General features: G+C 47.1%; 1 protein-coding gene across 1 annotated transcript; it reads right to left on the bottom strand.

Moving 5' to 3' along the window:
• Nucleotides 1–1872: 1872 nt before the first annotated feature.
• On the bottom strand, nt 1873–11609 carry LOC135080889 (uncharacterized; the record flags this gene model as incomplete). Its single annotated transcript, XM_063975617.1, has 10 exons — nt 1873–1958; nt 2179–4020; nt 5163–5327; nt 6810–6939; nt 7903–8059; nt 8245–8353; nt 8735–8896; nt 9723–9926; nt 10676–10767; nt 11510–11609. Coding segments are annotated over 10 exons (2994 nt in total), but the record flags the coding sequence as incomplete, so codon positions are not given.
• Between the last annotated feature and the right edge of the window lie 695 nt (nt 11610–12304).

Raw genomic sequence — 12304 nt, 5'->3', positions numbered from 1 at the left:
TTAGTTAGATTAATAAAAAAGCTTTGGCCAATGTTGGTGCCAACTATTTACACATCCACAGACCAGCAAGTGTTCCACGTTGGCTCCAATATTTTTCGCCGGCACTTCTACATATTTATTGTGCACCCGTCATCCCTTTGCCTGTGATTATATCTCAATACGGACATTGTTGGCGTTAACTAAAATACTAATATTCGATCATCAAGACCGATACACACAGTGAAGTATTAGCTCCAAGTCTTTGTTTTATAAAATATGTGAACATGGTATGGGGCGTGACACTTAATATTGTCACCAACGTCGATGGCGAATAATAAAATAAATACAAATCACTAAATAACATTATTATTTTGTGATTTTAATTCTCCAACAAACACCTAATCAATTCTAAAAGCTGTGTATATCAAACATTTTAGACAATATTATGAATTCTTTTAAATATTCGTGTCTTATGTATATTTTATAATGCAACAATAATTGATTTTGAAATTCATAATTTCTTAAAATCCAATAACATATTTCCAGTTTGATTATGTACCGGTATTAAATAGGTTTATTTTCTTTGGCTACTGCGCAAAATTGGGGTTACTTATTATAACGTTAAACTGTATAATATCAAAACATTAATTTTATATTACAAATGAATTAAAACGACAAAATTATCGCCTACTTATATAATATTTACAAATACATACTTATATAATCACTGAAGTAATTATACATACATATTCATACATACATGCTTATCTTTCATTAAAACGCTTGCATAATAGACTAAACACAGGCTTTCGAAGCTTCACACACATTGAGTTGCATTTTTGTCTGAAAAAAAGTTGAATGTTTGAGCTCTATTGCTTTCATGAATACGACATAAGTACTAGCATATTAGTATTTTTTTGAATTTTCATTTTTTTATCAACAATTTCATAGTTATAAATATCTGTAATATAATATGAATGTAGACAAAATCTTAATAATAGATGTAAACGCGTACATGGAAAAAATATTTAGACACCCTAATAGAATAGTTTCGATAATTGTATAAATATCTAATATCAATTTTTAAATATCCATCTAGATTCTAAACATAATTCTATCTCACAAGTATTGTGCGCTCCAAGTCTTCATCATCAGTATAAATACATTTACAAAACATTTACATTCAAACATGTCCAAACCAAATCAGCAATATTTATATCATCTAATATTACGACAAGCGTCAGGAATATCCCTTAAATAAACATCTGCAGTAGCCGGTACTACACGACAATTACAATTCCTTTGAACGCATTTTATACGTCACCTACTTTAACATAGAAAGTTAGACTTCTGCGTTTACAACTGTACGATAGCCGTTTGTCCCAAACCCTAACACTAATATCATTTATAATATCGAAATTCTCATTCAGTCAGAAATGTGCGTGCTCCCCAAACATCGAATTTTCTTATTCGTTAAAACATCTCACTGACAAATACACACTAAACTCGTGACGGCGAGCACCGATGTGCGCGACAATCAAAGCGACACGCATGTGTTACAACATCTAACTCGAAAAGATTTCTCGAATAAAACAAGTCGAAATTCCGCGAATCGGACGTCGCATTACCGCGATCGTATCCCACGAGTAAGGCGTCAATTTTCTAACGAGTACAAAATGGAAATCGTTCGATGGAAGTGCAGGTAGTATATCGGTGCTACAAAGTACAAAATCTTAAATATGAATTCCGGTCGTTTAAAAAGTTCGGAGGGGTCCGCGCGGGCTGACGCAGTCCCGGCACAGGCGAGGATCGGCGTCTCCGCTCGCGCGGCGTCCGGCCCGGACGAAGGTGTCCGGCGCCGGGGCCCGGACGAGCGTCCGGACGGGCCCGGGGGCGACAAGAGTAGCTCAGACCAGCGCTTCGTCCTCGCGCTAGGTCAGCGACCGTCAGGAGTCCAGGAGCACGTGCCAACGTTGCACCTGCGTTTATTTCATTTCATATAGCATACATACAGGATGGAAGCGATAAGTGATCTCACTCAATCATTTCTAAACTATACAAGATATTGAAAAACTGATTACTGATCTTGAAAGCGCTTCAGGAGCTCTATCAAACGGTATCAATATAATAGGTTACAGAATAAACTGGATCTATCCGAAAATTCAATGTTTTCATCTCTCTCAGTCCCCTGCCACTGACCTGCTCGCCCTGGCGCTCGCACAGCTCCTGCCAGTGGCGCTGCTCCTCGCGGCCCGAGGGGCTGTGGCCCAGCGAGAACCAGCCCACCATCTCGTTGGCTTGACGCTCTCTCAGTCCCCTGCCACTGACCTGCTCGCCCTGGCGCTCGCACAGCTCCTGCCAGTGGCGCTGCTCCTCGCGGCCCGAGGGGCTGTGGCCCAGCGAGAACCAGCCCACCATCTCGTTGGCTTGACGCTCTCTCAGTCCCCTGCCACTGACCTGCTCGCCCTGGCGCTCGCACAGCTCCTGCCAGTGGCGCTGCTCCTCGCGGCCCGAGGGGCTGTGGCCCAGCGAGAACCAGCCCACCATCTCGTTGGCTTGACGCTCTCTCAGTCCCCTGCCACTGACCTGCTCGCCCTGGCGCTCGCACAGCTCCTGCCAGTGGCGCTGCTCCTCGCGGCCCGAGGGGCTGTGGCCCAGCGAGAACCAGCCCACCATCTCGTTGGCTTGACGCTCTCTCAGTCCCCTGCCACTGACCTGCTCGCCCTGGCGCTCGCACAGCTCCTGCCAGTGGCGCTGCTCCTCGCGGCCCGAGGGGCTGTGGCCCAGCGAGAACCAGCCCACCATCTCGTTGGCTTGACGCTCTCTCAGTCCCCTGCCACTGACCTGCTCGCCCTGGCGCTCGCACAGCTCCTGCCAGTGGCGCTGCTCCTCGCGGCCCGAGGGGCTGTGGCCCAGCGAGAACCAGCCCACCATCTCGTTGGCTTGACGCTCTCTCAGTCCCCTGCCACTGACCTGCTCGCCCTGGCGCTCGCACAGCTCCTGCCAGTGGCGCTGCTCCTCGCGGCCCGAGGGGCTGTGGCCCAGCGAGAACCAGCCCACCATCTCGTTGGCTTGACGCTCTCTCAGTCCCCTGCCACTGACCTGCTCGCCCTGGCGCTCGCACAGCTCCTGCCAGTGGCGCTGCTCCTCGCGGCCCGAGGGGCTGTGGCCCAGCGAGAACCAGCCCACCATCTCGTTGGCTTGACGCTCTCTCAGTCCCCTGCCACTGACCTGCTCGCCCTGGCGCTCGCACAGCTCCTGCCAGTGGCGCTGCTCCTCGCGGCCCGAGGGGCTGTGGCCCAGCGAGAACCAGCCCACCATCTCGTTGGCTTGACGCTCTCTCAGTCCCCTGCCACTGACCTGCTCGCCCTGGCGCTCGCACAGCTCCTGCCAGTGGCGCTGCTCCTCGCGGCCCGAGGGGCTGTGGCCCAGCGAGAACCAGCCCACCATCTCGTTGGCTTGACGCTCTCTCAGTCCCCTGCCACTGACCTGCTCGCCCTGGCGCTCGCACAGCTCCTGCCAGTGGCGCTGCTCCTCGCGGCCCGAGGGGCTGTGGCCCAGCGAGAACCAGCCCACCATCTCGTTGGCTTGACGCTCTCTCAGTCCCCTGCCACTGACCTGCTCGCCCTGGCGCTCGCACAGCTCCTGCCAGTGGCGCTGCTCCTCGCGGCCCGAGGGGCTGTGGCCCAGCGAGAACCAGCCCACCATCTCGTTGGCTTGACGCTCTCTCAGTCCCCTGCCACTGACCTGCTCGCCCTGGCGCTCGCACAGCTCCTGCCAGTGGCGCTGCTCCTCGCGGCCCGAGGGGCTGTGGCCCAGCGAGAACCAGCCCACCATCTCGTTGGCTTGACGCTCTCTCAGTCCCCTGCCACTGACCTGCTCGCCCTGGCGCTCGCACAGCTCCTGCCAGTGGCGCTGCTCCTCGCGGCCCGAGGGGCTGTGGCCCAGCGAGAACCAGCCCACCATCTCGTTGCGCTTGACGCTGCGCCGCCACCACACCGACACCATCAGCGTCACCTCCGTCAGTTGGAACAGAGCCACCTGGTGACGATAATATGCAGTTGGTTTAACTTTGGATGACACAAGATCATAAGAAGGCTCAAGGTCACCCAAAGAGCGATGGAGCGTGCTATGCTCGGAGTTTCCCTGCGTGATCGAATCAGAAATGAGGAGATCCGTAGGAGAACCAGAGTGACTGACATAGCCCGCAGAATCGCTAAAATCAAGTGGCAGTGGGCGGGGCACATAGCTCGAAGAGCTGATGGCCGCTGGGGCAGGAAAGTTCTTGAGTGGCGACCACGAGCTGGAAGACGTAGCGTGGGCAGGCCTCCCACTAGGTGGACCGACGATCTGGTAAAGGTCGCGGGAAGTACCTGGATGCAAGCGGCGCAGGACCGGTCTTTGTGGAAATCCTTGGGGGAGGCCTTTGTCCAGCAGTGGACGTCTTTCGGCTGAAACGAACGAACGAACGAACGACACAAGATTATTATGAATGAGAAGACTAATTCTAGTTCATGCGATAATGCTCGTTCGTTATGACGTCTACTGGTGGACAGAGGCCTTCCTCAAACGCTATACTACGCACGCATGCGATAACACTCAAATGGGATGAAGTTCACGCTCTCCGCTTGATAGGACTAGGCTAATGTCATCTGTTACTTGGGACTGTTACTCCTGACATTTTATTACTAACAATGGATATTTTATCAATAAGTAATAAGTATAGTCTGGTCTGCGAGCACAATTTTGTCCAAAATTCTACGTGCCCACAGACCAGGCTTTAATTAAATGAATATGAATTAACCAGATGCTCTTAGCTAGATTCATAGCTCTGCTAGAGGTATGGCCGTCAGAACTGTCAAGCCAGCTCGCTTCAGACTGGCGCCGCTGAAAGACAAGGAATCTTGACCGTCGCTTCATGGGGATGGATTATTCTTTCATCTTTTGTATCTTATGTTGTTGTAATAGGTGCTATTTTGCAATAAATATGTATCGTATATGCCGACTCGAGATCCGAGGAACGCGGGTTCGATTCCCACCGCCGCTCAACTATTGTGGTGAGCTCACTCGTAACACAAGCTTATTTAGCTTACCACGAGGGGCTAACGGGACTATTAGTAATTTGGGCTAATTGCTAATAATCTTTAAAAAAAATGTGAGCTGTCACCTGTAAATATTCTCACCTGGAATATAAAGAGCTCCTTATAAAGCGGGTTGGAGTGCGCTCGGCGCGTGGTGGACTTGCAGCGGCCCATCTCCATGCCCAGGGAACTGATGAGGCAGAGCTTCACGTACGTATCTGGTGCCTTGTTGGGCGACAGTTTGCGGAAGTGCGTGCCTTTTATTATCTGTTGGGAGAAAATAATAACATCAATAATAAATCCAACCAAAAACTGATACTAGAGGGTATCAGTTAAAGAGTCTGCTCAGATGGAGACGCTGCCTCACTCTAAGGCACGACTCGCCACAAGGCAAATTTCGTCGCCGCGGAGCGAGACAGATTTTGTCGCCTTACTTACTTCGATTCACAATGTGTCTCGACCTTGTCTCTCAAGCATCGTGTACTAAAGCTACTCAGGGCTGATGACTAGACTCCTTGCTCTTACTTAGCTCCAGGCTTGCATAGACTCCTTGCCAATATTGCGGTAATTTGATGTAAAAACGATGCATCGCTAATGGGGCCACGTTATATTACACCCAGCACATGGAGTGGCTTAGCTCCAGCTTTGGCGAGGCCAATATTACTGACCTCAATTTAGCAGCAATTCGGGGGTCGTCACCGTAGCTATGGACAATGGACTGGTAAGATTCCTGACATCTAATGGCTTAGTTTTATCTCTAGCAAACTGACCTCGAGAAACAGATGACCAGTGGTGGGGTAGTACTACAGCCCCAGCAGCAGCTCGAGTGTCGTCAACGTGGATATAGACTATAGGCTAGCGAGGATTCCTGACACGGAAGATCTTACTCGTAGTTCCAGCTCTAGCAAAGCCCACAACAGACCTCGACAGACAGGTGTCCAGTAGTGGGGTTGTCCCAGTAGCAGCTGCTGCCATCGTCACCGTCGCGATGGAAGACGGGACTTGCTAGAGCTCCTGACGTAAGAGTGTCTTAGATCCAGCTCTAGTAAAGCTAGTAACTGACCTCGACAGACAGATGGCCAGTGGTGGGGCTATACTGGAGCCCCAGTAGCAGCTCGGGCGCCGAGCGCGTGCTGCAGCACGACGAGGCGGAGTCCGAGCGCGCCAGGCTGCACGCTTCGCCGCCCGCGCCGCTGGGCGTCGTCACCGTGGCGATGATAGCCGGGTCTCTACTAGAGGCAGCTTAGACCGAGACTGCTCAAATGGAGACACTGCGACCTAAGGCACGACTCGTCGCGAAGTTTTCGTTGCTGCGGATCAAGCCAAATTTTGTCGCCTCACTTCGATCCACAACGTAGCTCGACTCATCTGCCTCAAGCATCGTGTACTCAAGCTACTCAAGAAGATCCAAAGCAGATGACGGGCTTGCAAGGACACCTTGCAATCCATAGGCCGCTTCTATCCGGCTCGAAGGACCAATATTGCGGCAATTTGATGTAAAACGATGCATCGCACACGAGGATTCTGATTTAAGTTGGTCGGTCATATTACACCGAACACGTCATGGAGTGGTTTAGCTCCAGCTTTGGCAAAGCCAGTAACTGACCTTAACAGACAGATGCCCAGTGGTGGGGTTGTACTGTAGGCACTGTAGCCCAGCAGAAGTTCGGGCGTCGTCACCGTTACGATGGCTAGTATCTACAAATATGGAGTAGCTTTGTTCCAGCTTTGGCAAAGCGCAAAACTAACCTCGACAGACAAGTGGCCAGTGGTGGGGCTATACTGGAGCCCCAGTAGCAGCTCGGGCGCCGAGCGCGTGCTGCAGCACGACGAGGCGGAGTCCGAGCGCGCCAGGCTGCACGCTTCGCCGCCCGCGCCGCTGGGAGTCGTCACTGTGGCGATGGAGGAGGGGCTGGCGAGGACTCCGGACATGGAGTGGTTGAGTTCTAGCTTTGGGAGCTGTAAGGGAGAAAAAATACATCACTATCTGACGGAGTGGTCAGTGCACACCCTAATCCTATCATAGAACCTGTAAAGGAAAGATAAACTTAGATTATTGGGCATTCTTTGTCTGTGTATGCGTCGCCACCCGCGCCGCTGGGCGTCGTCACTGTGGCGATGGAGGATGGGCTGGCGAGGACTCCGGACATGGAGTGGTTGAGTTCTAGCTTTGGGAGCTATAAGGGAGAAAATATACATCATTATTCCAAGTATGACACTAAAGTGCGGTCAGTGCACACCCTAATCCTATCATAAAAGCTGTAGAGGAAAGATAAACAAGTCATTATTGCGCATTTTTTAAGTCATTGCATGCCTCGCCACCCACCCCGCTGGGGGTCGTTCACTGTAGCTATGGAGGATGGACTAGCGAGGACTCTGGATATGGAGTGGTTGAGTTCTAGCTTTGGGAGCTGTAGAGAGAAAGGAAATTCATTATTATTACACAAAAATGTGATTAAATAAGCCTCAGTATTGCGCAGTCTGAAACATCAGATTGGATGAAATAAATGATGTCGTCACTATCGTGGTAGATGACGACCTTGTGAGGACACCGGACATGGAGTGTTTTAGTTCCAGCTTTGGGAGTTGTTAGAGAGTTATGTGCAAGCCTTGATATATCTGACGTCAAGGGCGCGATGGAAAGAAGCTCCAGCTTTGGGAAAACTACGTCATTATTGCCCATTCTGAAAATCTGGTCAAGCTTGGATAGGTTACGTCACTCTCGCGATGGACGACAGGCTTGCAAGTAATCCTGGATATGGATTGGATCAATCAGCTATAGTGGTCTAAAGGAGTACCTAACTTTAATAATTAGATAAGTATTTTGACCTGTAATGTGGGCTGGTGGTGCTGCCGTGGCATCAGCTGCAGCCAAAGACTGTTCTCGAGCTCGAAGTTAAGCGCCGCGAAGCTGACGGCCGCCTCGCCCACGAGTCGCTGCCTCCGCATCCGCTCGCATCCGTAAATGCGGATGCGGAGTCCCAAGCCGTGGACATCCTCTGTAAAAGACACAAAAGTTTACATTTGAAATGTCACTCACTATGGCTTACGTTATTGACATTGTAATAAGCAACTTTTGCTGTTTTTTTCGGGAAAATCGCTGCAGACTACCTCTCGGATGGCTCCCGAGGTAAGGTTAATCGGAAAAGTCAACCCACCAAAGAAAAAGGAAATGTGTATTTACCTGGATTGATTTTATGCAGCACGAAGCTTTCCATGTATTGCGGGTTTTCACCATTACGAATTTTGGATTTGAATTTCTGCTTCTTTAGCGGCAATAAGACTATCCGAACCTGAAAATTAATTTTAAACTGTTTAAAGAACTGCAATGAATGAGAAATATAGGTTGGTACTACTGTTAGTCCTTTGCTATGACTGATGTATAATTAGTATTGATAATGCAGCGTCACCTTTTGGAGGATAGGAATTCTCATATAACGATCTCCATGAGGCTTTTTCAAATGTTTCTAGTAATTTCTGCAAAAACTGTTAAGCGAGCTAAAGTATGCTTGTTTTAGGAGTGGATTCTCCACAATGGCCAGCGGTCGACGCCTTTATAAAAGAGACTCGAACACTGCCCAATTTTACTACAGATATTGAATTTTAAGGACGGGGAGGTGTTAATGGAATAGTCTACTGGTGGAAAATGTGTAAGTCAGCCACTGGACTCAAACCTGTGTCTGCAGCATCTGCCCCGTGGTCCTTGGAGGCAAGCCACGTGCTTGAAGCATATGCACCGTCATGGTCCGCACGGGCGCGTCGTATAGCAGGGTAAGCTCCACCAGCCCGCGCTCGGACGGGCCGCCGCCAGCCTCGCCGCAGAGCAGTGACGTGTCCTGACAGGGAAGATGAAGAAATGTTACATTATACAGGGTGTTTGGTAAATGGGTATATGAGCCGACACTAGCCCATGTTAACATGGTCATATAAATGGTATGGTAAAGTCAGAAAATTGATATCTTCATTTTAAATATTTTATTTTTCATATAAATCGGATTTTATCAAATTTATTTTGTACGAAAATTAAAAAAACTAAAATGATGTTATCAAATTTCTGACTTCACCATACCATTTATATGCCCATGTTAACATGGGCTAGTATCGGCTCATATACCCATTTACCTAACACCCTGTATTTTACTTATGCTCACGGGCCACGAAACATGTTTTTTGGTTCGAGGTGCGTAGGATTAGGAGAATAGCAACAAAGATTTTTTAATAGGAAACCTACACACTAACCCTTTTGTAGTCTAGTAATTTGAGAGTTAGGCTCTCTCGTTCGGCGCTTGTGGGTTACATTCTCAAGAAGGATGCACATTGCACATTGAGTAGAAACATCTTTTATGTTTGGGCATTGGAGGGTGATGACGATTGTCTGGTCAGAAATATGATTTTAAGCTTTGGAGAGCACGTTAGTGGTTTAAATGAGCTTTTCAGACGGCTATGTGGTTCGTGTAGAAGAAGATTGAATAAAAGTTACACTATTTTCGAATTCAAGATGCCACCAGTTTTCCATGGTAAAATAAATTACGATTTCCATAGACAGATAGGTACGAAAAGTAATTTTTGTGGCAAAGTGGAATGACAGACGCTACCTAGAGTTCTATGTATGTTACTTAAAGTGTATTCCATATTATGTTGTATCCAACAAAGAGTACTCACATTATGTGCGATGACATCGCTATCAATGCTGCTCTGCGCTTCCAGCGTGTGGATGTACTCGGCCCGCTGCGGCGTGACGTCATCGATCCTGGTCTCCCGGATCGTGGTCTCCCTCAGGGCAGTCTCCACGAGCTCCACGTCACACTTGGCCGGTGCCAGGTTCTCATTCTTCTCCTCGTAATGGCATTCCACCTCCTCTTTATCCTAGAAACAAGGTATTGGCTAGTCATATTGAACCGCCTGTGGGCATAAGGCAGGGAGGTATGTTGGCCCACTTGGATTTAATTTTAAATACTAAAATGTTCTAGAATTCTTTTATGGTAGTCTGCTGCTGAATGAGCAAGCAAATATTAAAGTTTCTTTTTCTTCGAGACCGATACAATGTCTGGACTCTGGAGTCAATACCTAAAGTGATCTTTTGAAAGATTAATCATGCATTAAGTTATTAGATAAAAAAATTAAAACTAATTAATTATCTATAACTTTTGAAACAGATAAGTATAAAAAATATTTTATGGATATAAATAAGTAGACATTTTACAATTTCTAGTGATCACTACGTGTGGACCAATTCAACTAATTAACATCAATTATGAGGATTGTAATAAACCATGCGATGAATGTTTTTTTATTTGCAAACAGGGGAAATTTAATTTCACTTTAAAATTTTCACAATTTACTCTCAAATTCTTACCACGAAATTCATTCTCCTTTACAGAAGTATATTTCAATTTTTTATAATTTTCATCACATCGTTTCTTATAAGTATTTTGGTGGCTGTCCGAGTTTTCCACGAATGTATTTATAGTAGGAATGCCAGGATTCCACTGACTGCAAGATGCGCGCTGCACAATATCGCGCTTGAATTATTTAGGCCGAATGATACACTAAAGATGTACTACATAAAGGACATACATTCTACACAACACAGACATCTCGTGTGCGATCCTCACCTGTTGTATGCGCAAACGCAGCTCGTCGTCAGAGTCGGAGGCTTCGAACGTGAATATTCGTTCAGGGTAATGGATCGGTTTCGACAAAGCATCTAAAACAACACAGACATACAGTAGGCCTCACATATTCATACTAATAGGCAAATCCACGTGAAAAAATGTAATTAAAAAATAATGAACGAATTTTTATTAAGAAAATAATGCGTGAATTTGACCACAGTATAGCCTAGTATGTGGCCAACCGTATGAACAATATAAATACGCAATACCCTACACATTATATAGCGTATATTCTATGTCTACCGACTAAAATGACTAGCATAGGTCCTATACAACTCGCTATAATTTTCTAGAAAAATTTTAACTACTAATGTACTATTCAAAGGACAAAGAAAGCCTTCGAGTCGCGGCCTTGACGACCAGTCGCCCTTAAAACTATGAAACAACAACTAAAATATTAACGTCCCTGTTCATATTCTATTCTAACCACTATACATAGGCTTCCAAGGGCAACGTGCTAACACGCACGCAGTGTCCAATTAGAAGTTAATAAATTATAAGATTATTGTACCTACCTATAACATTTCATTAGAACTGATAATTATGTAGAAAACTAATGTTATTAGATTGCATATTTTATAGCGTAAACTTGTTTATCTACATAAAACACGTACTAGTTAGAGACAAAGGTAAGGTATTTTTTTATGAAGACTTATTATATCAATATAATTATCTGATTAATTAATCTATACTCTATAGGAAGAAAGTTTTAGTAAGTAGTAATAAAGATGGTTCTGAAGATTACTGGACGATGAAACAAATCGTATTACTGACCAAACTGAGCATTGTCGAGGGGGATGGCCGGGGCCACGACGCGCGGGCTCACTGCGAGGATGTCATCGCAGCACTTGCGGCCGAAGACGGCGGACGAGCACCAGCGCCGGCCCAGGAATAGCAACACCACGAGAACCACCGCCGCGAACGCCGCTACCGCGCTTATGTATGCCGTCGCCTCCACTGCACAACAATACAACAATCACGAACAATGCCAAAGCGCACCACTCAGCACCACAAAACAACGTTTACCATTAGAAGGGTTGATTACGCCAATGTTGGCCACCATTCTCGATCAGTCCGCTTCCCCAGACATCATCTTTAGGGATTCATGGTCCCCTTTCTTCACAATGTAGTTGGTTTTGCGACGTTTAGGGATCGGGCTGTGTTGGCAAGGTGCTACTGTCAAAGCCACGCATGCGCCGTCGCTTAGGGGCACGGCGGGGTGTGTGGAGGTATCTTTGCAGCTATAGGACGAAGGACCTGTGAGGGGCTGGCTATAATTGTTATACGTATAGACAAAGCTAGTCGTCAAGGCCGAGGGCGACACGTGCCGCCCCCGGCCCTCGGAGATTAGGTCTGCTATAACACCATTCAGATGTTTATTGTGACCTATATGAATAATTTATCGGCTCAACGCGTAATTCTGAGCTTTGATTTTATGAATCATGCATGTGGAATTGATTTTAGTTATAAAAGGGTCTAAATCAAGTTGCTCCTTTTTTAATGTTCCCAGAACTACCTCAACAGGGTGATACTTTGGGTAGGTAGGTGCTCACGTCATCAAATAGGGAG

The sequence above is a fragment of the Ostrinia nubilalis genome, chromosome 18 (assembly GCF_963855985.1).
Source record: "Ostrinia nubilalis chromosome 18, ilOstNubi1.1, whole genome shotgun sequence".
Lineage (NCBI taxonomy): Eukaryota > Metazoa > Arthropoda > Insecta > Lepidoptera > Crambidae > Ostrinia > Ostrinia nubilalis.
This window is presented reverse-complemented; position numbering and strand designations above follow the sequence as displayed.